The sequence below is a fragment of the Trematomus bernacchii genome, unplaced genomic scaffold (genome assembly GCF_902827165.1).
Source record: "Trematomus bernacchii unplaced genomic scaffold, fTreBer1.1, whole genome shotgun sequence".
NCBI classification, from domain to species: domain Eukaryota; kingdom Metazoa; phylum Chordata; class Actinopteri; order Perciformes; family Nototheniidae; genus Trematomus; species Trematomus bernacchii.
The window spans coordinates 4,784,444-4,812,391 of record NW_022987685.1 but is presented as its reverse complement, the minus strand read 5'-3'; the positions used below and the strand labels follow the sequence as shown (position 1 = coordinate 4,812,391).

Below are 27,948 nucleotides of genomic sequence, written 5' to 3'. Positions count from 1 at the left end.
TGTTCTGCGTGCAGAGGAAAATATAATCCGTTCACAAAGCTGCGTTTGCCCTTCAACTTATTTATTGATGTACTGAACATGGAAAAACTCCAAAGTATCCAAACACAAAGTAAATAACATGTACATCCTCTTAAATACTCAACAAAAAGAGATTCTATTCCAGAAAAAAATGACGTGAACAAAGTCAGACTATACAACTCCAAATAAATAATCATTCTTATAGTAAGAATTGAGATAAGAGATGTGGTGGGGGGGGGGACTGAGCTCATGCCGGACCCTCTGCACAATCAAATGATCAGGAAGATTACAAAAAGAAATGTCCAAAAGCGAGGGTCCGGCATGACTCAGCAGATCTGCCCCCGTCACAAGTCCTTTATAGAAACACAGAGGAATAGAAAAGCAGCTGCAGATACTAATTAGAATAATGCATAGCACACTGCTCAGTAAGGGGGGGTGTGGTGTTCAGACAACTCCCCACGTGAATAAAGCAATATACTCCAAAGACAGGTTATATGCATATATATGAATATGAAAACAAAAAAGTGGTTTATATCCATTCTTTACCACATAAATATATATCTATAATGTTTATATATAAAAAACAAAAACATGTCTATAGTTGTCTTTTTTTTTACTATCTACGACAGATTTGAAATCAAGAGTTCAACTGAGAGTAAGTCAACATCTCAAATAAAAATACCTTACATACTCCATAATAGAAAAAGAAAAGATATCTATAATATCACACTTTGCGATGAGGTCCAAACTAAAATAATACTGATAAACATAAAAAGGACTTATTTACAAAGTAATCCTCCGCCCTGTCTCCAGACCGGCGCTGCCTTCACTGGCTTCATGTAAAAACCCCTGTTAGTGGTGATGTTTTCAGAGGCAGAAGCTGCAGCTTCAGATGCATCATTTCACCTTTAAGATACCTCCACGTTATAATTTAGCATGCACTTTTTCCTCAGCATTTTTGTCCAAATGGATTCAGAGGTGCCGGTCGTGTAAGATTTTACAAACCAGCCCAGCTATTGATCCTATAATCTAAAGATAATACAAAGATCTCAAAAGGTTTGTGTTTTTTTTTTACATCATAAATCTCCCCAGAAATGTCAACCTCTGCAAACTTTCCTGTAAAGTTCAAAAGCTCACAATATGAAGATATTTCTCAAAGTCAAAATATTTTGTTCCAGGTCCAGTAAAAAGTGTCTCCAAATTTTTCTTTTTATAAAAATAGATGCATTTTAAACCCACATCAAAGAGGTTCTTAGCTCTTTGGCAAGGTACTGCTTTAAGAAGTGTGTTTTTTGTCTTTTTATCTGTTAAGTTTACAACATTATGCAGCCAACCGATAACTCAAATTACAATGAACAGAATACTTACAAAAATAGTTCAACAGAAGAACTGCTAACCACTGAAGGCAAAACGCACCTGAAGGCAACTCAGGACACAAATACAAAATAAATCACAACGCAGAACTTTACGAGACTTAATGTGCAACAAAAAGACAAACCCACCGTCCTCCTGTGAGTCTCAGCTTTAGAGACTCTAAAGGTTTTTTAAAAAAAGAATATTAAGATTCAAAGCGTAGCGAAAAAAAGAAAAAAAGAAATCACATTGTTGGACGCTAAATTTCCCTTCGTAACACTGATTTACAAAGCTGTGTTTACTAATGTAGAAAGTGAATCTTCCCGTTCCCACGGTAACACACTTGAGGGTTTAGGCTTTGTGTGTTTTGTTGGTTTTGAACGAGACTTGCAGCACTCTGTCCCCGAGGCGGTATCCGTTCAGGCTGGCGATGGCCACGGCGGCCTCGTCGTAGTTAGTCATGGTGACAAAACCAAATCCTTTACACTTGTTTGTGTTGAAGTCACGGATCACCTTCACGTTGGTGACCGCTCCGAACGGGCCGAACATCTGCCACAGGATGCTCTCGTCTGCGTCCGGCGCCAGGTTGTACACAAAGATGCACCATCCGGTCCCAGCGTGGCCTGGGAGGTTGATGCCCGCCAGGCTGGTGACGCCGTCGATAGCCATCGGGGAGAACCTGCTGTGAGACAGAGAGAGACGCAGAGACGCAGTGAGGACACAAACAGCTCTGAAGACAGCAGAGGACAGGAGACAGAGGGACGGTCCTGCAGAGCACACTCCTCTGGGGGAACTCACTAAAGGATGCACCGACGCTACTGACAGCACCAACTGTCACATATTTAAAAAAACTGCGGAGCCCTCAGAAGATACAAACTTCTTTCATTTCCCTGTGCAAAAAAAAGTGCACTTTTCACAACTTTATGAGCAGGTTTGTGCCGGTATACAGGATCTTTGCTGCTAGTGGACGGACATAATCACTTCTTAGTGAATTCACCCTCAGTGTTAACACCTTACTTCTCATAAATTAGATGTGCAAGTAATCATACAGACTCTGCAGAGGATGCACGGACGCTAAACTAACAGCTCTAAGAGCATCTGTCATATCTGGTAATATGCATTTGGAGAAAACAATGAATCGCTGTCTCTGAAAACGAGCTTCCTTGCAAAAACAGTTGCAGTGACGTCATGAAAATAAATGAATTAAGCTCCTGTGCACCAATATCCTAATGACTTCTTCCCTCACAAATAACACTTTACTACCATCAGGGTTCATACACTTTTTCACCAATGATTTTCAATGACTTCTCCATGACCTTTACCTCATTTTCCATGACCAAAAAAATTACTCTTTCTCAGCGGTACCACTGAAAATGGTTTATTTGAACATGGAACAGGAAAATAAGGTCTGCATATGAAACATGTTGTGCCTATCTAAAACAAATCAAATAGGCTTACTAGCTTCTACATGCTAAAGCAACTCAAATCTCTCACCAGCAAAATACCTCGACAGTTAAATGCCATTTTACGTTTCATTACTATACAGTATTTATTATCATTATAGTATTACTATTTCGGCGATTAGCTAAAATATAAATTATATTTGATGCAACTTTAGTTAAATTTCCATGACTTTTCCAAAACTTTGGGAAAAATATTGTTTTCCATAACTTTTCCAGGGCCTGGAATTTGCATTTTGAATTTCCATGACTTTTCCAGGTTTTTAATGACCGTAAGAACCTTGTACCATGTGCCACATTCACTTCTTCCTTAGTTAGATGAACAGGATCAGTATGTTTGCAGTGATCTACAGACAGCAGAACACACTGCTGCAACAGAGGCGTTTATTCAGAACCAGACACAGGAAGAACGTGTCATGTGCCAGTCGGCCCTTGTGCCAACAGTGGGATGAAAAGCTTTTGGGGAATGTGGTTTCTACAGTCAGGAGAAAGTGATTGCATGGAGCCTATAAATTATTGCCGCAGGTGTCGGAGGAGATTAGCTGCTCCACTAGGCTTCTGCGGGAACATGCAGCCTGACAGGTGTGCTGCAGCAGCGAGGACGCACACACACACACGTCATGGAAATCACCAAGCATTGTCGCGCTTTGAGCTCTCAGCGGATTGGACTTCAATCAAACTCGCTCTCACAGAGTGAGCTGAGACAAACTGGCATCCTCAAGAATCCTGCAGACGTCTGATGCAACAAAGTTTAAAACAGGACGGCGCTGTCCATATTAGATCAAGGCCTTCAGCCGAGCTAGAAATACAAGTGTGCAATTTTGTGCAATAGCAAGAAAGACACAGTGAAAGTCTGTCTGTTGTCGTGTCGACACACAGAGGGCACTTTAATCCTGACATGTTGCCACATCGTGTCAAGATTAAAACACCTCACCGTCCTCTTCTCAGACAGCAACGTAAAATCATTCTCTAAAATCTTCAAACTCACACATCTTGGTTCAATGACCTCTGATCAGATTAACAGGATCAGTATGTTTGCATGAGGTCATTTACTGTTTGTATTTATCAGACACTTTGTTTTCTAACATCTGAATAAATAATGTTTCTTGTCTATATCCTGCAGCATGGTGGCGCATACCCATAATGCCAATGGGCCTGTTGTGTGTTGATTTTCCTCCATGCTTGCTTAAACAAACAAGGATGTAAACAAAATGCTTTGCAAGTATGCATGCACCTGTAAATATGCAGCTGTTCCTGTGGACATATGTAGGCCTCAGCCTGATGACATTAAGTAGGCTACTTTTTAATTAATGAACATTTAAGTGTTTCCTGCACTAAGACTTAACCTGTGCTCATTCTGACTCAGAGGCATTTATCGTTATGGACAGGCACACTCGACAAGACTTTATAACTGCAATAAGGGTAATTGCACACAAAAATACATTAAAAACTCAACAGCTCCTGCATAAAACTGCTCCCAACGACACGGTGGTTTACCTCGAGTAACGGGGGCTTAAACATACAAAGAAACATTGCTATGTATGTTTTGTAGCTATTTATTTAGTAAAGCGTAAGCAGCACAGGTAGGAGGAATCCATTATTGTACTGTATTGGGGTGAACTGTCCCTTTAAGGAGGCTCTATCCTGCTCATGTTTAGGTTGATATTAGGATATTAGGAGACAAACTCCCTCTGGAGGGAGCTTTGGGATTCAGCCTCTGCAGACCATTTACATGCACTAATAGAACACACTACAGGGGAGGGAACAGTCCAAAACGCAGAAAAGAGCCTGTTCAAAGTGAGGACACAGGAGCAGCTCATCTTAATGACATAGTCTCTTCCTGCTCTAACATGCACTCATGTTCCTCTGTATAATATTGAATATTTACATTGAAAAGACAAACAGCCACACACCCTCATGATGTGTAACAAGCTGCAGTGTTAGCTTTGATCATATTGAATCAGAGCAACCTGCTGCTGTGCTGCTTCCTACACACAGAGAGAGTTATCCCTCATGCTGTCTCTGAACCTCCCTCAGGATCAATTCAAGAAGATCTATTTACCTCTTCACTCCGTACGCCATGTTCAGCAGATTGTCCAACCTAGGGCAAACACACATTCATTTCAATATTAAGAAAGACTTTCAATGATTATTACAGGATGACAGATGCCTGATATAAAGAAGCCATGTCTCCATTAACCTCTTTACTGAACATCAATATCAGCTTAGTCTTACTTAAAAAATTATTTTTAATAACGTGCTTGCTTTATTTTTAGCTGCACTTTACTTTTGCTGTTGTAATGCTGTAAAGTTCTCTGCTGCAGGACAAATAATCTGACTCTACTACATGGAAATATGCCATTTTCACCACCGATTTCCTGCACTGAGAAGCAAACTCACCCAAAACACATTTTGAGATAAATGCTTTGTTGGAAAGGGGAGACAGATTTCCAATGATATCTTTCCCATATTTATTCTGCAAGTACTCAGCAAAATATGTCACAAAACTTGATGACTGATCAACCAGAACCCAAGAGTTTCACATAAATCCATGATTGAGTGAACTGTTTGCGACTTTTGACTGATTTCAATAGAGCTGGTCACATTAATGTTCACTAACTTGAGCTCTACAGCAGGAGAAACACAGCGAAGACTTCAATGTTATTATCTTTACCTGAAGCGCTGTGCCTGATGGGCCAGGGGTCCGGGGTACCTGCGGTTGGGGGACTGGTATAGCTGGCTCAGCAGCGCCTGGCTCGTCTTCTGGCTTGGGTTGTTGGCGAACTTCACTGTGATGGGCTCCGCAGCCCCGGGGGGCTTCTGACAGTTCAGACCCTTGATGGCCTCCTCGGCCTCTACACGCCGGTCAAAACGGATGAATCCCACCCCTCTGGACACGCCTGAGGAGAAAAACATCCACACAACTTCATTCACACCAGCCATGAAGACATGCCGCAGGGGACATTTACAAAAACATTTATTTCACCCTGACAAAACACTTGATCCTGAACAACATTAGCGCTATTGTCTGTTGTGATAGTGACAGACGCTCCCCAAACAGTTCCCATGCAGCCAATTCCTGTTCATCTTATGCCTCTAGGGCGCTTCCACTATGCTGTACAATGTGTTGGCACTACCAGTTCATAGCATCCCTTTCCACTAGTCTCTGGCTCTGTTCTAACACGGCACAGGTTGCATTACCTAAACAGAGATTCATTTTTCAGCTAAGCAGGGTGTGCGTGCATAATGATTAGACAGCACATAAAACAAGTTGTCACCATCGCACACGCACCCTACTTAAACTCTTTCGCAGCATTTTGTGCTTATACAATCGCAGAGGCTACAATTGTGCAGCCCTATTAAGTTATACGAGTTATACTCTCAGGGTGATTTTGTGCATTTCTTGGTGAATAATAATGTTGTGGTCCAGATTCTGAAATAAAGAAAATTCTGCTAAAACCAAACCAAAAGACAGAAGCACAAACGTTGGCAGTGACCTGCTCATCGGCAGCAGGGAGAAACAAGACCGAAGATCGTGACATGCAGACCTCCCCAAGAGGTGAGAAATAAAAAAGAAGTAAGAAACAATGTTTGACTGAACATCTTACTAGAAATGATCGACTGCTGCTAGTAGGCATGGGACAATATCAACACTACAGGTCATGATTATCACAAATAATTCATCATAACAAACCCCTGCACAAATAATGGATAAGATAATGTCTGTTTTTCATTACATAATTCCTGATTTTTTTTAAATAAGGCTATTTCTGAGCCACATGTTTCCTGGGTCTCATTTACCTCTCGCAGCCCTGCATGTGTTTGTCTTGTCTCTTCCTGCCAACCAGCAGAGTCACACAGGTCCATCTCTCCATGCTGCGCCTGGCTGCACATTTCACTTTTAAACAATCTGTCATGATGTTTGTGCAGAGTTTCAGAGTGTTCTCTTACAGACTGATCACAGATTGTTGCATTAACAGAATCCTCCATGTTGGGAAATAAAGAGAAGCAATCCCATCATGTTTGAGGGAGGGACAGGGGCCCCAGGGGTGATGATGTGTTTATTAGTGTTTCAGCTCTGAATACATTTCATCAGGCTCACCTCAGGGAGTGCAGGGTAAGAGGAATGATGAAGTCCCACTGCTTTACACACATATCTATGAACACCTCGAGTGGAGAATTGTATTTTTGGGGCGCTCCCACAACCTCAACCTCCAAACCAGGCTGTGACAGGGTGTGTGGGGAAGAGAAGAGAGGAGATGGGGGGTACTCACCGGTCACCTGGTCCACCAGGATGCGTGAGGTAATGATGCGTCCAAACTGAGAGAACAGCTGCTCCAGCTCCTTCTGAGTCATCGTCTTTGGCAACCCGCTGACATACAGGTTAGCGTCTCTGATTGAGGCTGAGCTTGGGCGCGCGTACGACACCTGCAGAGAGCAATGATGCACGTTACAGAGTGCACATTAAACACTTTTGCACATTAAACACAATATAAACATATAAATCTCTCGTTTCATGTGTTGAGAATCAGAGCAGATGCTGTGACCCATTTCTAACAGACAGCCTTCAAACACTGGCTGTCTCTTTATGACTCTCTCTTTATGCATGTACATGTGCTAATGCAACCTAAGCTTAACTTTAAATGATTTTTATTAAAAAACAGGGTTATTGTTGTTTGACTAATACAGACATTTTTTAAATCTCTACTCTCCTAGAGTCAGGTTTGGCTAAATGAAAGATCTAGATGGGGGTTAGCTCCAGGTATTGAACTTGAGGCAAAAACGTTTTTGAAACTGTGAGACTCGTGGATGGATAGTGAAGCGTAAAACATGGAGTTCCTGCAAACAAAAGCATGGGTCCGATTTGTTTGTTTCTAATAAACTGCACAACAATGTAATTTGCACAAATAAAGCTGAAGTCAAATGTGCTTGCTGTTCCTAAAACACAATGACTAAATGTTGGCAGGTAAAAGCTCTTACACCTAACTACATTAAACCTCTGTTCATCCTGCAGCGCTGCATCACTCCAAAATCCAAGTCAATGACCGCTTACCATTATATTTTGCCAATTTGCGTGAAATAAGTTTAACGACATAAAATCCGTCAGGAAATACCCCACTGGTGATTATAAAAACTAGTTGCTAAGAAGTGTCTAAATGAGACTACTTAACGCCTAACATTGGCCGCCATTAGCTTAAAGGTGGTGACGTGAAGTCATGTGAACTTGCTTCAGTTAATTTATAATCTAACGTTAGCTTTTAATTCAAAACACAGAAATACCACATCACTGCAGCTCTGTATTGATACGTCATGTAAATGGGACAGTGAGGAATTAGTGTCTCTGTGTGTATCTGACAGAGATGGATGCAGCATCAGCGCCGTGCAGACAGCTCTCATTTAGAAATAAATTCATCATCTCTACAGACAACAGAGCGGCGACGGCGAGGCGGCTTATTAAAAATCAACACGCTCTGAAGGCAGGAGATGTGTGCAGAGCTGCAGAAATATGCAGCATAAATCAACATCTGTCCATAAAGCCACTGATGCGGCTTTCACACCAGCGCTTTTCGCTTTCTAGCTCCTAGCGAGAGCTTTTCTGGTTCAGCTCCGGTTTCCCTTTTCAGCTCCCGCTCTGTTCACACCGCCCAGAGCTGCCGCTGCTGCGTCATGACGTCACAGTTTACGTCGCTGATTTTCTCCCACAACAACAACGGGCCGGGGACTGCGTCGGGTCGATGATCGTGTTGCTTTTAATCATACGAAGCCAGATTAAATTAAATAACGACTTCTCCAACCTTATACTTTTCTCCAGAGTGCCGTGGTTCATTGTTTATTAATGTGTTTCAGCGGCATTTACCGACCGCTGCAGTGCTGGCTTCCACGGGAGTTTATTCTCCCGTTAGCTCCGGGTTAGCTCACACGGCTCTAAAGTATTCACTGTCTGACTGTCACACAAGCAGCTGATACATATCCCCAGTTCCCCTTAAGTGAATGTGTGTCAGTCTGAATTGACGCTGTTTGGCATCACAACGCTGTTATGAAAGTTTCTCTGGTATAACATGGGTGATGTTAGCATAGCAACCGAAGCTAAACTGACTACTTGCTAAGCCGTTTTCTACAGGCACTTTTTACCGGCGTATTTTTCATTATGATTCTACTTGTGATAGTCGGACATGACAACCTGTACAGCCCATGTATTAATTCCATCCGATAGCTGCTATAATAACAAACAAAACGTCTGCCTGCTCTCCACAATGATCAATAACAGCGAACGGATGGTCAAAGTAAGGTTTCCTGCACGCCTCGACGTAAGCGACGCCGCGTCATAGCTCCGAAGCTCTTGCCTCTGGGCCGACAATTTTTTGGAGCTGGAAGTGAACCGCATTCCGGAGCTATGACGCGCCGCCGCTGCGGTGTGAACAGGAAAAACCGGCGCTTTTCCAGCTCCAGCTCAGAGCAGGAGCTGGAAAAGCGCCGGTGTGAAAGGGGCATGAGTCATCCTGCAGATCAATACATCATCGAAACTCCGATGAAACAGAAATACTGCCATCAAATGTATATAACACAGATGCATTGGTTAGAATGCATGTTTATACACCTCTAAATCAAATAACCCCATATATCTTAGACTGCACTGATTTTCATTTATTCTTTTGTATTTTCCTCTTGGCTTTTTAACGCTATAAATGTCATTTTACAATGTTTTCTGTTGCACTGTATTCATATGTTATATACTGTATGTAAAGTAGGGCTGTGCAATTAATCGTATTTTAATCTTGATTACGATTTTGGCTTGCAACGATAACGAAATCGAAATAAAACGATAATTTTTGCTGCATTCCCTTTCGCAATGATGCTCTAAATTTGTCTTGCGTCATACATCCTGCCTGCGCGTGCGCTGTCGCCCCTCCCTAAAAGCCCCCTCAGCCAGGTTGTGTTGTGACTTGCAGTCTGTTTAATAAAGCCATATCAACACGTTACAACGGAAGCTTTAGTTGCCGTGTCTTTACTCTCCGGTCAGCTCTAGCGTACAGTCAACTTTTACTAACCTCGTAAAGCCGGAGCCTCTTGGCTACTTCCAGTTTCCGGATAGGGGGTTACTAATAAGAGTACTGCGTGTAGCAGTATAATTAAACATTACAGGTTGTGAGTGACAGTAGTTATCATATTTATATATGTTTAGTAGGTTGTGGACGTGCGCTCCAAAATATTTGTTGATCTTTATTGGCATTTATTATTTTGATATTATTTATTTAAATGTGGATTTGAATGTATACTTTTTAGTATTTATTGTTTTTATTGTTTTCTCAGTTGAATTATACTTAAAGTTCAGGGTAATCAACTGTTAAAAACATACTGTTCAAATAATAATTATTATTTTAAAGATGTTTTCAAAGTCAATGAATAATCGTATTTAATAATCGTGATCTCAATATTGACCAAAATAATCGTGATTATGATTTTTGCCATAATCGAGCAGCCCTAAATGTAAAGCACTTTAAATTGCCTTGCTTTGAAATGTATTGTATATAAATAAATAAATAAACTTGCCTTACATTGTCGATTGAATCTAATCAGTTCATATTTGATGTGGTGCACATTCATGCACATTTTGCAGTCTTTTTGCGTATTAGAAACGGAGTTGGTGACACTAAAACTGCAATATAGTGTTTGTGTAGCAATAATACATATGACATTTTTTAAATGTCTCCAGTACCGATAAAAAGACCAATAACGTCGAAGCTTAACGGTACCACGGTCTTTAATAATTCAGCCCCGGGGCCCGTTTAATACCGGGGCTCGGTACCCATCCCTACAACCACCTATACAAAACACTACAGGAAAGGGAACACCAAAGAAAGCACAATAGGGCTCCTTTAAGCATTTTAAAGGACTTCCCTTTTGTACTCTCAGATCGATTTTATTCTGACACAGTGGAGGCACTCAGCCTCACCTTTATCTGATGCTAATACTTGCTAACGCTTCAACTCCTCCTCACTTCTCACAGAGCAGCAGGAGAATTAAGGATGAGTGAAATATGTTAGAAAATGTTTCCATGCTCGGCTTTCAGAAGAGATGAAGAGATGAGCAGCGGAAGATGTGTTCGGTATGGTTCATAACACGCCTCATCTTCAGCTGCCAGTACCATATTCAAGAGTCAGATTCAGGAATAATCAGGCGTGCAGCTCACAGATCTGCTGCTATTCAAACATGAACTCTCCATTACAGACATTGCCGTGGCTGTGTGGAGAAGGGATACGACTAACTCCTGGTAAAAGATATCACATGGTATGAATCCTGCAGCTCTGTATGAAGCAGACGATTTTCCACACCGCCTGATGAATGCTAATGGCAGCCACCTCCCTGCACAGCACATGCTACCATAGAAACAGTTCTGCTCTACTTGAGGTGAGGCAGCGCAGAGTGTGCCCAGATTAACAATAGGTTCCCCCCCACACACATTCCTCCAGCTTCATTATGTTTGACTCCAAACAGAGTGAGCGGCATGTCTCGGATTCTGCAGAACAGATTTCAGAGAGAGGAATAAATTAATGATACACTACTTCTCACCTTGATGGTTTTGGTCTGGAGTCTCAAGCCGTTTAAGGTGTTGATGGCTTTCTCTGCGTCCTTCGGGTCCACGTAGTTCACAAACCCGTAGCCGAGGCTCTGCCCTGCAACACAAAGTCAAACAGGAAGCATCACACTGATGAACAAAAACCCCCAACAAAATATATATATATATATAACAAATGAATATGGACACAACTGCCTTTATCAAATCATGGTGAAGTGCATCAATCCTCCACTAGCAAGGCGTATTTGTTGAAAAGCTTTTTATTGGAAGCAGAGTATAATCTACAGGAAGAGGAGTTAGACATGCTAGCGAAAAGTTTCTGGATCATCAGAAAAACATACCAGCATCCAACAAAAGGAACAGCTGCAGGAATGATTCCTAAAACCCTGACATGAGTGAGCAATATCAGTCATAAACCCTAATACGAGTCCTAAAACTAGGGATGCTCCGATCGCCAATTTTGGGGCCGATCGCCAATATCAGTATCGGCCGATACCGATCGCCGATACGATCGAGTGGGTGGGGGCTATGGGGATCTTCCATTTAAAGTGATGTTTAAAACTCAGTTAATGGGGCTCATTCACTGGCGCTTCCACAAACAACATAATTATTACATTCAAATGAAGTACATTATTCAAGTTTACATTAACTTTGGATAATAACACGGGAGAAATGAGCAGAAGCGCTCTCTTTTCCTCTCTCTCTCCTGACAGCCAGTCAGTATCTCCTGCAGCTCACTGATCCAGTAATGAGTGACCCGACAGTGAAGAATAAACATATTTGTAACTAGTTTAGCTTGTTCCAGACGTAGATAAAATAGTTAAGTGTGTTAGGTCTAACTCTTAGTGTGTGTTTTGCTCCGCTCACCGGTCCGTCACAGCGGGTGGAGCTGCAGGATTTCTGCTTCACACACGTTGCATACCGCTATTTTATTGTCTTTTTCGGACACCTTAAAATACTGCCAGACCGGTGAAGCCATTTTGGCGAGCTTGTTTTGCCGCGCACTGAGAAAAGTGTCATGTATTTTACGTCATGTGATCGGCTCTCCCGATCGGCCTTTATAGAGAGCACCGATCGATCGGCAGAGAGTGAATATCGGCCAATAACGACCGGCGGCCGATCGATCGGAGCATCCCTACCTAAAACCCTGACCAGAGTCAGCATTTCAAGTCCTAAAACCCTGACATAACTCGGCAATACGAGTCCTAAAAACCTAACATGTCTTGTTAGCCGGAAATAAGGTCTGTTGTTAACACAAGCTGAAGCAACATAAAATACATCAGTTAATGTATTTAACTGGTGAAATTAAAAACAGCAGTTGCTAACAAGTGTCTAAATGAGTACAAAGCATCATCACGCTCAACTTTAGCTGCCTTTAGCTTAGCAGTGGTGGTAGGTGACCGTGACGTCATGTGACCGTGCTGTAGCTCCTTTATAGCCTAATATTAGCTTCTTATTTCAGAAACCATAAGTGGTGATAATATGTGGAGATTATCCTGCTGAACAAAACCTGGAAGTAACTAAAAAAATAAAAGTGCTTTTGCCACAGATATTATTTTCTGCAATAATCCAAAATCCAATGGAAAAATCCCATTGAAGCAGGAAGATGCTGCCGTCAGGGTCCACCCCAGAAATCCCTGAGGCTCTGTATTGTTCACCCTAACGGCATCATGTAGTCAGTGGGTTTTGGTTATTTGGCAGCAGGTGAAGAAAACAGCAGGTTAGGCCCGTCTGCAGGTTTTTTATAGAATAAATCCTCTAAACAACCCTTTCACAAACATGTCTCAAATTAAAAATGACAGGCAATTGCTCTGCTTCTCACAGTGTGTTCCCCTCCCTCTGCAGATTATCTCTAAATGTACAATAGATTGACACCCACTCTCTATGTGCAAAGAGACAATTCAATTTCCTCCACCCACTCTCTGGGTCTCTCTGCAATTCCAGTGCGGTCAAGTTCAGCAGCTCAAGCTGCTTCAGCATATTAATACAGCACAGAGGAAACTCGTGATAAAAACTTTATATGAGAGGAAATCTGGGTCAGATTCACATCATGTCCAGAGACCAGATCAAGGTGCAAACATGTCAATCATTCCCAAACATTTTAACTAGTTTCTCTTTATATCAAAAAGAAGAAAAATGTGCTTCTTGAGGGGTGATGTGTTCAAATGTCCAAATATGTTACAATTAATAAGAATTAAAACAGAGAAGCAGAGCAAATGTATATATTGTTTTTTCTAAGGTTATTACTTCAGTGCTTTTAGTAAAGGCTGCGCATGTTTCATCAAGTTTCTATATTTGCATCGTTGCTAAAGCTGCAGCGCATTTCTCTAAATGGAAATGTTCTGGGTCGTTGTAGCGCGTTTGCACCCATTGGCCACCGTACTTCATGCCTTCAGGCTTAATCACTAGCGTGACTATCTCTGCTGTGAGCAAGAGAGGTTCATAAACTAAAGTTCACTTTGCACCTCAGGGACAGTTATTAGAAGCATGCGTGCGGGTGAAATGACACTTTATGAAGCTCTGACTCCTCCTATGAAACAAACTACTGAGCTGTCTTCAGGTGGAGAGGCCTCCTGCTGGGATACAGAGCAGCCGGGAGGAAGACAACAGAGATGATGCAGCGAGCATCTCTCCATGATTACTCAACATCTGATGCAGCACCCAGATGTTGGCTGGCTTAAATCCACAGCCCTGAAAACGCAGAGACAGAGCAAGCGTCTGCAGGGAGAACGTTTCATGTGAAGTCAGAGCAGCCAGCCTCAGGAAGCACTCGCAGGCTCTGAATTAAATTAACAGACTCTTTTTTTAACCCAACTGAGTTTAAAGTCAGTTTTTCCCGCCCCAATTCTGCTGGTTACTGCGATCATCTATCCATTATTTAAACATGTCAATACCTTTCAGATGGAGGCTCTTAACATATCTGCATTAAGAAAGATCAATTTGTTTATTGCACAGGAATCTTCTAAAGTCAGGGAGCGGCATTTCTATTTCTTTATTAAAACAGACTTTTTATTTGGCCTATTACTCCTGATCAAATCAGCTGGTGCTAAGAGCCACAAACACACCATCTGCATTCAGACATTTGATAATCCAATCAGAAGCTACCACTGTTTTACTATTACTTGTTTCTTTCTGTAAAAAGATGCAATCTAGAAATGATCATAAAATATGCTTTAACTTCCCAGACATTAAGCAGTTTTATTAAACTCTGCAGCGGTGATTTGCACGGTTTATGGACAGAGCAGTCTGTACAACTGTTTCCAAGCTGTGATTACTGCTGATTCACATTTAAAGGTTTACTAGTCTTTTCTTTGCAGCAGCCTGATTTCTAACTGCTTGTTTACTTTATCTCCTTTCACTTAAATCACTCACACTACTCCTGTTAATATGCATCCCATGTACAATCATTTTAAACCATCATCACCTGTCAATTCAGCCCATCTTTCACACCAGCACACAGAATTGTGGTTGCATAGCCACAGAAACTCCCTGCAGCCCCATACACTTTCATCCTCGTATGAATTCAGAAAAGACATAAAGAGAAGCTATTCCTTTGCAGGTTATTTACAAAAAATGCACCTTTAATATAAAATGCTTCTCAGGGAAAGCCTGAAAGTGCATAGGCAAGAGAGGCCAGCAGAGAAACATATGTGTGTAAGGCCTCGAGCATTATAACATTTGACATAATGACAACAATGAACCCTCTGTTCAATGTAAAGACCCTTACATTCTTAATGCTGATGTTTCTGGACTAAACGGGTGGCAGTAGCTCAGTCTGCACAGTAGCTCAGTCTGCACAGTAGCTCAGTCTGCACAGTAGCTCAGTCTGCACAGTAGCTCAGTCTGCACAGTAGCTCAGTCTGTAGGGACTTGGCTTGGGAATTGAAGGGTGGCTGGTTTAAGTCTCCATCAGACAAAATACTATCAGACCAGAAATAAAGCGTGTGGCCTGGTAGTTGGAGAGGTGCCAGTTCACTGCCAAGGTGTCCTTAAGAGGGGCACCGAACACCCAACTGCTCCCGACAACTGACACCTCTAAAATAAAACAACAAAGTCATCTTAATCTTAAAACGAGTCAGATGTGTTTACATCCTTTAAAAAGCAACGTCAGACTGTGATAAAGAAGCAGATGGACAAAGGCCGAGGAGGAAACCTTCATGAAAACATTCTGCAGCCTCAAGTATCGGCCCAATACCAAACCGATCCCTACACCCTTGTCCGCTAGCGAGTTCATATGGATGGTCTGCCACATTAAGTGCAATTCCAAACCAACAACAACGATCAAGTCCTCCAACAGGAAGTTATCAAGCCCTCAAATAGCGAGACTGCATTGAACTCAACGCTGTTTGTGTCCGTTATAAAACACGCAGTTTACAAACAGTTCTGTACAAACCTTAACTGGTAAACTCCAAAATAAAATACATTAAATATCGTCTTACAGATGTTAACCTAAAGGTTAATTAGTATTTAATTGTTCGTAAAATTCCCGTGAACTCCCCCTGAGATGATTAATTGATTATATTAGAGCTCTACCTTCAATTTGCATGCCATGTATTTTATAAAAACATAAAAACATGGTGAAACGATGCAGCGGACACATTCATAGCCCACAGCTTCTGAGAACATTTGTGTTACCTGTGATTTTGTCTCGAACTAGCTTGCAGGACTCGATTTCTCCGATGCTGCCGAACAGGCTCTTGAGTTCCTCCTGCGTCATGTTCTGAGGAAGGTAGTTCACGATTAGGTTCGTTTTACTGTCCTCCATGCTGCCCGACTCCACCGGGGAGGAGCAGTTGTTGGAGATGGTGCTCGGCCCGTTGCTTGTGTTGTTGCACGTCGGCCCGTTGGAAAGCTGTGTCTCCATGGCACCCATGGCAGCTATAACCTGCTGCAGAGACAGGAAGCAAAGTCACAATTAAATGCAAAGAAGACAGAAACACTTACAGAGAGGACTCATTGAAATGTATTTTAACTTCAAGAAAAAAAGTCAAAGCTTCTTCATGCAACTCGCATTGCACTAATATACGGTGGCCAACAGGTGAAAACGGCTCAGAACATTTCCTAATGGAAATATTTAGGCCGTTGTAGCGTGTTTGCCCTTTTCGGCCACCGTATAAACATCATTTGGTGTAGCATTACAAGCCTTTACATTTCCGAAATAAGTCAGGCAGGCTCTTCAATTATCTAAATGTGTGTTTTTAGCATAAATACCCGCAGGAAATTGTACATGCAAAGGTGAAATATGACATTACAGTATGTGGTGCTACCACAGGTGAAATCCCTCTCTTGCAGTTACATGCAAGCCTATAGATGTGCAGCCATTAACATGTTAGCATAGGCTTTAAATAATAAAACAGCAACTAGTGAATGCATGAAGAACCTTTGTTAACAGAGCAGATATTTAAAAAAGCCATAAAGCCCTCACTACTAGACACAAACACCCAGAGATTAGTCCATACATAAAAACAGGAACCATTCACAAACCCCCAAATGCCTTGAACATGAATTCATTTTGATTAATGGTGTAGAATGATTTAAAAGAGAAGATCCACAGACCCCAGTCCACGGCTCTGGAGCCCACGAGCCACTTCTTAGCAGTGAAGCTACATCGCACAGTCTCACTGCCATGATAGTCGGGAAAGGCCTTCTGCAGACATGGACACAGAGAGCACTTCATGTTAGAGCAGTCAAAGAGACATCACATAGCAGACAGAAAGAGACATCACATAGCAGACAGAAAGAGACATCACAGAGCAGACAGAAAGAGACATCACAGAGCAGACAGAAAGAGACATCACAGAGCAGACGATGAAGTTTCAGAATAATACTCAACTCATTAAACTCATACTTAAGAAAGGAACCAGTGACAAATTCTCTGAGATGAGCCAAAGTGCGTCAAACAGAAGCTAAACTGGGAATTAAAACTGACTTCAGTCACCCGAACAAAGAAGAAACTAACATATTATTGCACTATGACTAACACGATAATAGCCATTGCTGCCCCATGCTCAAACTACCAGTCAAATTGAGTACATTTGGGATACAGCTGCACTAAAATGTTGCATTTTTGATCACAAGATAAGCTAACACAAATCATTTAATATATTCTTCTGGCTTTCTGAAATAATTCCTAAAGAATATTTTAATATGCACCAAATGTGCAGCCATAAGCACAAAGGCATGAGATTGCAACCCATCCTGAAAGAGTTATTTGCTCTCTGCTAACAAGCAGAGAGCAAATAACTCTTTCAGGATGGGTTGCAATCGCAATAGCAAAAAGAAATATAAACCTGATGTATTGGGCAGCCTTACTCTGTAACATCTTCAAATTGGGAACATATAACACTGAGTGGAGTCTGCTGCACATACACATGATGTCTGTTCTTCATCATCTAAATTAGAGTCACAGAACCACGCAGGTTGCAGCAGTAAAAACCAAACATTTTTTCCTTTTTATTCATTTGTTTCCCCTTGTTGGATACATCTCATGGAGCTGTCAACCTTCCATAACTTAAGATTGATTTTTTCCATGAAAACAGAAATGCATTTGCAGTGAACAGGAATGAAGATGATCAATATGTCTGAGGAGAGCATCTCAAACATGTATTGAACAGCGTTATTTATCTCCATATATAAACATCTATCTGCTGCAGTCAGGAGGGAGAGTGTGTGTGATCAATCGAGTTTTGGCGACTAATCCATGAGATGATTTATTTGACAGATCTGTCAAAATGATTTATCTAAAATATCAAAAACTGAAAAAGATCATAGTTACTTCCTGCATAGTGAAATACAAACATCATAGTGTAACAGAGGATCAATCAGGCTAACATGCTGCAGTTTGGGCAGATATGTGTTTTTTTCATGAAATCTATATCCCTCCTTATCATCAGCTTCCTGACTCATGTGACTCTGTCATCATGTCCCCAAACCAAGGTCAAAGCAGAGACTACATAACCGGCCCTGATGACCCATTAACACAGAAAATTATCTTCACTAGAACAAACAATAACCTCAGATGAGTAACTCATCGCCCACGTGACCAGCATGCACTGCAACGAGGAGAGGATCACAGAGACTCTGAACCAGGACAGTTTGCAGCACATGCAGAGATGTAATACATAACTTAAATTAAAAGACAGCGGCAGACCGAACAGCTAACTGCATCAATATATAGAAAACAGATCGACTGTGTCAACATTACAGATATATATACATAACACTGTAGATATTTCCCTACTTCAAATAAACATCATTCTGAAACCTGTGTAGTATTCTTAAAGGGGCCCTATTCTGCCTGTTTGATATTAGTATTTAGTTCTCTAAGTAAGTGTCCATACTTTATTGCTAGTGGAGCACGCTCATTAACTGTTCGCCGGAGTCTCGCAGCGGAGTCACTGCGGAGCGCATAAAGCAGACCCTTCACGCGATAGCAGAGCGAACAGGTACAGGAGGGGTAGTTAATCGATCGCAGATGGCGTTGTGCTCGCGGACGGATAAATAGGTCGCGAGATATACTTTGGTGGACGTTAATATACCTGGGCGGCCCGCCCAAGTAAAGTCTATGTGTGGGAAACCCTGTATATAATGTTTATGTTTTAATTTTTTTTTTATATTTATATGTACTTCTTTGCATTTACATTTCTTTTAAAAACGGCAAACACTTTGCACACACTGGTGTCATGTATCCTACGTTTACATTTTGTTAGTAGAAGTTTGGTCTATTATCGTGTGTACACTAACTTATTCTTTATATATACACACATACATGTTGGTGCAATTGGAGAAGATCAGAGGCTATTCAAATATTTTCAGGCTAAAGATCTGTACAACCTGCTCCATACAGACCTTGTAAATGGTCATTACAATACACTACAATACTCTTACTGCAGGAAATGTATTAAAATGTTATAAAAATCGTGCATTTTCTTATATATTTAAATGTTGTGACAAATGTGAACATCTAAAAGTGGTTTTACACTTCCAAGATGTAAAAACAATGCAACAAATTGTGTCCACTGCTTTAGATCAGCATAAACCAGCAGACAAAATCCTAAATCATTAAAAAAACTGCATTTTTGCTGCACCCAAAGACTTAAAAAAGGATATTTGTCAATGCAAGAGGATGTTTACTGTTTCCGCTTCATGCAGCATAAATATCGACAACAAAGCTGCATATCATCCTCTGAACGTCAGCTGATAATGGTCATTAAAGGTAAGAGACTCAGGCGTGGTGCTGCTCAGCTCTGCCTCCTGCTGCTCTTTCCATCTGCTTTCTCCAAATATAAACCCAGTCAGAGCCTGAAAATAAGCTCATACAATTGGACGTTTCTGTAGGACAGAAAGCCATTTTTAAAAGTAATATTCAGCCACGAAAATCCTCACCAGAACATACTGTGTTAGAGAAGCCGTCTGCCTTCAATCTCCATGTGTTTAACCTTTTTATTCACAAATACTGGCTGCTGTCCCGCCGGAGTAGGAGCCACGAGGCAGGAACATTTTCTCAGATAAACACTTGGAAGAGAGCGCTTGGCAGGACGCCTCTCCCAAAAAAAGAATATATAAAAGCAGCAGCCGGCTTTCAGCGTGCAGCCAGCGCAGCATCCAGATCCCCCAGAGGCCTCAAACGCACCACAGAAACACCAGCTCCTCTTACGGCTCCCAGCATGCAAAGAGCAAATCCTCCGTTACAAGTCAAATCCCATATTCAAAATGTTTAAAAGGTACTAGAATTACTCATATTATGTATTGTTTATAGGTGACCTGTACCTTCATTTTAAAAGGATTTATTTAGGGGTGAAAGACAATATAAATACTCCTGAGCGCATGTTACAGTATGTGAGTGATACTACATCTATTCCCGGACAATAATTATAATTTGGGAAATAATTCATTTGAATATGTTTTGTGCATTGAGATCACGGAGATGTTCTGAAGAAGACACAAAATTAAATATTTTCTCTTAATTTCAGCTCAACTAAGATGTAATGCATATGGTTTCTGTTTTCCTAAAATTAGATATTAAAATACATCTAACTCCAGTAAGACACATGATATGATTGCCATACATATGCTAAAATAGGTATTATTAATAACTCGGTAAATGTTAGGGATTATATGAAACAATTTGTGTAAGACGTTCTGTGTGATCAGAAGATGATTTAGAGGAGATGTGATGAACTTGTTGAACCTGAGTGAGCACTCGGAGAGAGGAGGAGGCTCTGCTGCAGCTCCGGAGAGGATTACACTGAGCGAGTCAGCGTGACAGATAGGAGAACAGGAACACACGCACGCAGGCACACATCCTTGAAAAGTAAAACGCTTGCAAGAAGGTTCAACATGTCCTCGCTGCAAACAGATATGACGCTGCAATAGGAAGAAAATGCTATCAAATATGGAGATATATTTATATGTGCATCTGAAATGATTTCCATGTCTTTTTAAAGATTAAAGTATGGAAACCTGTCCCAGTGGAGGCACTAAATACAAAAATGAACCTGAATTAAATGAGCAGAATAGGGCCCCTGGAACAACATGCAACACCTCAAAACTAGCTTTGTTTTAACCTTCCCTACATGCAAAGTAGCTATGATTACAGATTGTAATTTAAAGAAGAGCAGAGATGTCTCCACACAAAGTTGTTCCTTCAAATGCTATGCTGCAGACATGACTTACACCATAGAAAAATAAATATAGTAAAAAGGGATGAAACACTCCATATAACTGGCTGTCTGACTCCAAACTAACAGTGCATTATATCCAAATAACACTTATGGAAAAAGGAATAATTAGAATAAACCAAAAACCAAATACCGCAGTCAGTGTGGAATAACATCCAGCTGCAACACATGTGCATTATACATAACATCTGTCTGGAACTAATGTAAAAAACCATCAACTTGTGTCTATATCTTCCTGCTCTCTTATCTCACCTTTCAGAATCGGGTTAATTACCAAGTATTCTTACATAAATTAGGACATTTGCTTTGGTTTAAATGTTGCATACACAGACATAGAAAAGGGAATTATATAGGCAACATATAATGCAACAAAACAACGTACTGTAAAAAAAAGAAGACAAATTCCATAATTTAGAGTGTAGAGCTGTGCAGATTCAAAAGAGGTGGTGTTGGACAGAATAACCACACATAGAATTGCATAAAGTGTGTAATGTGCTGTGCCTGTGCCACACAATAAATAATTTCCACACCTTGCATATCTGCTTATAATTATATATATAAAAATGGCTAACTGTGCTGACACTGTGTTACCATCACAATGCTACAAACACATCAGTGCACTACTGTTGTATACAACTTTATTTAGATCAGAACTCACACTAATTATCGTTACCTAACCAACACTTATGGAGAAAGGACTTATTCAAATAAACGAGATACCACAGTCAGTGTGAAACAAAATTCACACATGTCCATCTCTAGTAAATATATCCGATCTGTCTGGAACTAATGTCAAAATATCCACATCCTCCTGCTCTCTTATCACAGTTTTCCTTTATATATAAATATATATATATCAATCAAATGACTGAACAGCCAAATCAGGCCCCGCTGCCATCTAGAAACATCCGAGGCCTGCAGAAAGAGATTTGTTGTCTTCTCGTTAAAAGAATCCATCACTTTATCACATTGTAATATATAATGGGGGAAACACATTTGGCAATTTCAGTTATTTACAACATCATGTATCTCTGTTTTCATAAAAGAAACCAATCCGATCTACTGTTAAAATAACTGCAAGTGTGTGGATTCATTCACAGCTAAATAAATATTCTACTAATTTAGCCTGACTTGCTCCATTCATTAAGTCCATCTTAGTGTTGAATAAATAAACAAGGGAATAACTCAGAGATATAATCATTGCAGGGTATAAAAATATCTTCACTAAAACTGCAGAGAGGTTGGTAATGAGGTTTTTATTTAGGAATTGTTTTTCTGCAGAAAAGGTGTAATAGTATCAAAACTATAAAATGTAACTACAGAAATATAAGTCAGTTTATATTAAAGGTCCCCTGTTATACTGTTTTCATCAATATATTATAGGTCTCAGATATACAAAACATGTGTCTGAAATGTTTGTCTGAAATACCAAACAGATCATTGCAGCATCCCATAATCCCCTCTGTTTCAGCCCTGTTTCAAAAGCGCTGATTCTGTGTCTGTTACTTTAGATGAAAATAAGGAGCCACTCCCCACACCCCTCAGAGATATTTGGTTAAAAAGAACACAGTGTGCTCTAGGAGGAGATTCAGATGATAAGGTGGGGGGGGGGAGGGTTACCTTGGTTGGTGATTGGCTAATGGTTACACAAGCCAAAAAATTGTTATGACATCATAAAGTGGACAAAATCTGATCAGCTCATTTTCAGACAGGTTTTTATATAAATAGATCAGGACAAAAAGAGAGCAAATCTTTTTTCCTGAAACTTTCAGAATCTCTTTACACGACGGGGACACGTATGTATGTATGTATAAGAGACATGACAAAGTGGATTTTGTATAATAGGTGACCTTTAAATGACCTGCCTGTCCTTGCATCTGTTTACTTGCAAACACTGAGTTATGAATGACTAGGAGGAATAAACTCCAAATGTTTGTGGCAATGTAAGAATTTCGCCAAAGAAAAGGTAAAGCTGCAGTAACACACAGTAAACTATATCTGCTTCAATATAAAAAAACTGCACAGGGACACACATGTGCAATACCACTAATATTGTGCCATATACACATTTGTGTAATTCATGTTTAGTCTTCATATATATATATATATTTATTTATTTGCTTCTTCAATACTTTCATATGTTCACTTAATTTTTAAATAATGCTACTTGTTACTATTTGTATTTTGTCTATATTCTTAATAACGCGTCTAACTTTTTGGTAAATAGGCAAGTCTATTACTTTTTTATTCATTTGATCTGTACCTCGCTTTTGTTGATTGTGTGACTAATTATCCTTTTAATGCATTTTCATTTCATATAAATAGTGCTATATACATGTTATTGCTCTCGTGCAACACATTTCACTGCACCGCTCACGCCGAGTTAACCTGTGAATGACTAGTAAATTACGCATGTCTGACGCCAGAATTACACAACATAACTTAAGACACCAGACCATAAACAAATTTGCACACCGATAAGTTTAACATATAATATTCATTCTTTTCTGCAGGTTTTACACTGTTAACCTCACTTTGATGTTGTCACTTTAACAGACATGCAAATACAAATTAAATAAAAAACTATTTATTTACAACAGCTCTGCTTCAGGACTACACACAAAATACAACACCAATAGGAGACATGTGGCTGCACAGCCTGCTGAGAGGCTGTAATGACCCCACACACACACTAAAGGCCAGGGGGAGGACATTTAAGAAGGACAAAAAGGAGTATAACCCAGATCATCTGACAGAGCACTACACACACACACACACACACACACACACACACACACACACACACACACACACACACACACACACACACACACACACACACACACACACACACACACACACACACACACACACACACACACACACACACACACACACACACACACACACCACACACACACACACACACACACACACACACACACACACACACACACACACACACCAGCTGCAAACATTTATGCATGAGTTGCCAAATATTATGATAACAGATTTATTAGGTTGAGTTATTTAGAAAAATGCCTCAAACTAAGCTTTTCAATGTGAACATCTTTGGAGACATTTCAGGATGTCATTTTGAGTTTAAGTAATAATTGTTTTTTTTACTACTTTCTGACATTTTAAAGACAAAACAACGGACACAAAGAGGACAACGCCTCAAACTATAAGGACAGACATATAGAAACATAAGGGCTTCCCCAATCTACAGCTTCAAAGATGTATGCAGAAGTTGCCATTTTATTAAATTAAAAGCCAACTATTTAGACAATTTATTCCCAAGTTTCAGTAATTTAATGAGAAAAGTATTTATGTTTTGAGATATTACAGGATTTATCTTGAGCTTAGGGAATAACTGATGATTCATAATTTTCAGACATTCTATAGACTAAAAACTTGGTTGAATACTCAGCAGATTGATAGACCTTGACAGTCATGTGTTAGCTGCAGCACTGATGACTATACATTAGGGAAATATTTCTTAAAGATTAGATTTGAAATGATATTCTCTTTTTCTCTTGACATAACTGATACTTAAAGAAATTGTGCAAAATTACTATTTAAAAAACACTAAACAAAACCTGATTGTGGAGTTTTTGATCAAATATATTTTGCATTTACACTTATTAACAACACATATTGCATTAATATCAAACATCAACTTACTTCTCACATAGCCTTAAATCAATACTAAGGAGACATGTGGCCATGTTAATTCTGGAGCACAGAGCATTCAAATGCACACAATATACTCTTAGATATCTTAAATACCAGAAATCTACACTAAAGTGTGCATGCACCCCCCCTGCAGGATGCACACAGGTAGATAACATGCTCCGCCTTAGTACAAACTAAGTAAAATATAAATATTTTCCTGACCCTCAGACTGCAGATGACTCAGTGCCTGTGGCCTCAGACATCAGCTGCTCTGTATTCAGAGCCACTCTCTGCACACCATCAGAAGCAGGAAAAGGTGCCACACAGAGACAAAGAGCACGCCTCTGTTTATATTCAGCACATTACTGTACAACACTCTGCAACGCCTGCAGCACAAACACTACAGAGGACAAACACTGATCTGTCAACAGGAAGAAACACGCCAAAAAACGTCCTCTGAACATGTGGACAGCATCACCTGCATGATTTAATTTAGTGTCAGCATCATCTCAATGTGTGCGTGCATCACATCGCACGACAAGCCATCTCCAGTAAGGAAAATAAATCAAACGCAGCGTGCTACAACCTATTTTCTGCTCAGTACAAAAGCAAAGCCTTTTCCATGACTAATCTCTAACAAGAGTTTGTTGCTACTGAGTGACATCCAACCATCACAATCAATCAGTTTACTGTAGAGCCAACTAGGCCCCGCTGTAGAAACTCCAGATGACTGCAGATACAAGATTTAGATGCAAAAGGTAACTGACTTTGTAGACTTCAGGTAAAAATGTCACTAGTTTTTCACATTGCAATATACAATATATAATATGGCAATATCAGTTATATACAATATCATGCATTCCTTTTTCTTTTGTATGTACAAGACACCCCTCAGACCAACCGCAAAAGATCTGCGAGTGTGTCGATTACTTCACAGCTATAAATACATATCCTGTTGATTCAGCCTTTCTTGGTTTCAGACTCCTAGGTCCATACAAGTGTAAAATAAATGATTAGAAGAATATACAGAGACATGATTATTACATGGATTAAAAACACAAAAAAGGAGTGCCCTGTGCCATTCTTTTAACATTTCTTCAAATGAATGGACACGTGAATGTGTGCATAACATTCCTGAACAAAGCATGAAAGGCATACAATTACTAATATATGGCACACACCTCTCAATCTCTCGACCCTGAATGCACCACCACATGAAGCTTTAACTTTACTATAAGTGCAGAGAGAGGCTGATAATGTCGTTTTAATTCAGGAATTAATTTCTGCAGAGAGTTGCAAATGATGTTACATAGCAAAAGTATAATATTAAATACAAAATAGAACTACAAAGCTACAGTGCTCAAAGCAATGTGTATTCCAGTAAAACGGTCTGAATACAAGTGTTTTCAAAATTGGAGTATTGTTAATGGCAAAGCTTCCATTTTAAATCTTAAAATCAATGCGTTTACATTATGTATATCTCTGGTGTAAATTATATTGTTTAAAAAAAAAAGATAGATTTTTTTTAATATTTAAGTTGTTGTAATTTGTAGTCTTGTACACATCTATTTTATTCGTTTAATTTAAAAGGGAAGCCCGTTGTGCTGCATGTTACAGCCGCAGAGCTGCAGGTGAACAGAGCTCTGATTGATTAACGAGACACACCTGTGCACTGCAGCACACCTGCACTGACTACCAGAAATGCTAACTCTGAAACACTGAGGAAACCCTCTACAGCACGACAAAAAAAATAAAAACGGAGCATTCATATTTGTAGGTGCATTGTGTTTGTAGGTGCATTGTGTTAAATGTTGAGAAAGTACATGCTAGTCCTGCAGAGAGCAGCAGGCGGCGGTGTGTGGGACACACTTTGGGTTAAACACACACCGCTGGAGGTTAGCTAGCACACACGAATGCAGTATTTAATTAAGCTAGCTCAACGTGAACAAGTGTATTAGCAGGAGCTTTGCACAGCAACATGTCTTCCTCCTGCACCGAGCTTTGTGACACTAGCCGCGGTCAACGATAAATGCATTCACTTTGCCTACATTTGACGCACGGTTGATATATTTTATATATTTCAAATAAAGAATGTGTACCCTGGGGGGCTCTTACCTGTAGGTGTTTGCTCGTAGCTGCGGTTATTTATGGAGATAAAGTGTGCACTCTCAAACTTTTGGTCGCAGGGGTTTGCGCAGCGGAAAAGGGGCGGTGGCGGGAACACGGCCACCCTAAGTAAACTAATCAGAGCCTCAGCCAATCAGCGTGCAACCCGGAAATACACTATGAAGCAGTGATTAGCTGCCGTGCACTGTGAGATGTAGATACATTATTTTACCTTTGGCATCATAATTATAGTTATAAAAGCTAATAAAATGAATGCTGTTAAGTGGCATTTAGCATTTAAAATACACACAGTCTCATCTCTTTCAGTATAAGAACTGTAGGCTTGTATACACCTTACAATAAGACCAGAAATCCTATTTAAACATGCAGAAATTAACTCCAAGTGCACTTTAACCTATAAATCACAAGCATTATTTAGCATTTAAACCATTGTAATCGCCTTAGTTTAAATCACGTGTTTTAAATGAAAATTCTAAATTAAATCCAGGTTGAAAATCGTTTGGATGGTTTGTTTTCAGCAGCCATAAATCTCCAAATACAGTCCCGAATATTCCCAACATGACGCGAGTTTTACTCCGGGTGCAGACTCCGTGCCTCGGCCTATGGACACAGATACACTCCGGAGCATGTCTGGCACCTTTGAGATGAGGAGGAGAGGAGATGAGGAGATGTGGAGAGGAGCACATGTGCAGCATCTCTCCGTCAGAGCACCATGAAGCATCACCAGCGTCAGTCAGTGTCGCATGCACACAGCATCCATCACAGCGCTGCAGGGGAATGAGTGTAAAAGAGATCTTACCGTTTCTACAAATGAAAGTTACGGACGTCCTGAGGAAACAATCTCTGAGTGAACCCTGGCCAATAGTCACAATGACGGCTCCGCTCTTTAACTCGGAAACATAAAAGCCAACACAAACAGGATAAAATGAGGAAATGAAATATTTATTAAATCAAAACACACAAACAATGAGCTCCTCTCAGCAGAGGCATGAAACAAAAGGAAAAAGGAAATAGAAGAAATAAAAGGAATCAAATCATTAAAAAAGCCGGCAGTGCC

The 27,948-nt window shown here is 40.3% G+C and overlaps 1 protein-coding gene across 3 annotated transcripts; it reads right to left on the bottom strand.

Annotated features, from left to right (window-relative positions):
- Positions 1-44: 44 nt before the first annotated feature.
- Positions 45-27,948, bottom strand: elavl2 (ELAV like neuron-specific RNA binding protein 2). 3 transcript variants are annotated; one of them, XM_034136456.1, is made up of 8 exons: positions 27,691-27,948; positions 16,966-17,056; positions 16,045-16,297; positions 11,403-11,506; positions 7,106-7,259; positions 5,506-5,731; positions 4,894-4,932; positions 45-2,053 (listed from the first exon to the last, which is right to left on the bottom strand). In XM_034136456.1, exons 2-8 carry the CDS (start codon positions 17,035-17,037, stop codon positions 1,723-1,725), a joined length of 1,179 nt encoding a protein of 392 aa, XP_033992347.1. In that variant the 5' UTR covers positions 17,038-17,056; positions 27,691-27,948; the 3' UTR covers positions 45-1,722. The 3 variants fall into 3 exon arrangements, with proteins under 3 accessions (XP_033992347.1, XP_033992350.1, XP_033992349.1); XM_034136459.1 differs by having other exon boundaries at positions 16,045-16,294; XM_034136458.1 differs by lacking the exon at positions 27,691-27,948 and adding an exon at positions 26,880-26,968.

Bases quoted from the DNA above. Each gene is read 5' to 3' on its own strand.
- elavl2 (XM_034136456.1), bottom strand. From the start codon at position 17,037: ATGGCAGTGAGACTGTGCGATGTAGCTTCACTGCTAAGAAGTGGCTCG. The intron at 11,507-16,044 runs GTAACACAAATG...TTTGTGTTGCAG, and splicing joins AGTTCGAGACAAAATCACAG to GGCAGAGCCTCGGCTACGGG. The intron at 2,054-4,893 runs GTAAATAGATCT...TCTGTCTCACAG, and splicing joins ATGGCGTACGGAGTGAAGAG to CAGGTTCTCCCCGATGGCTA.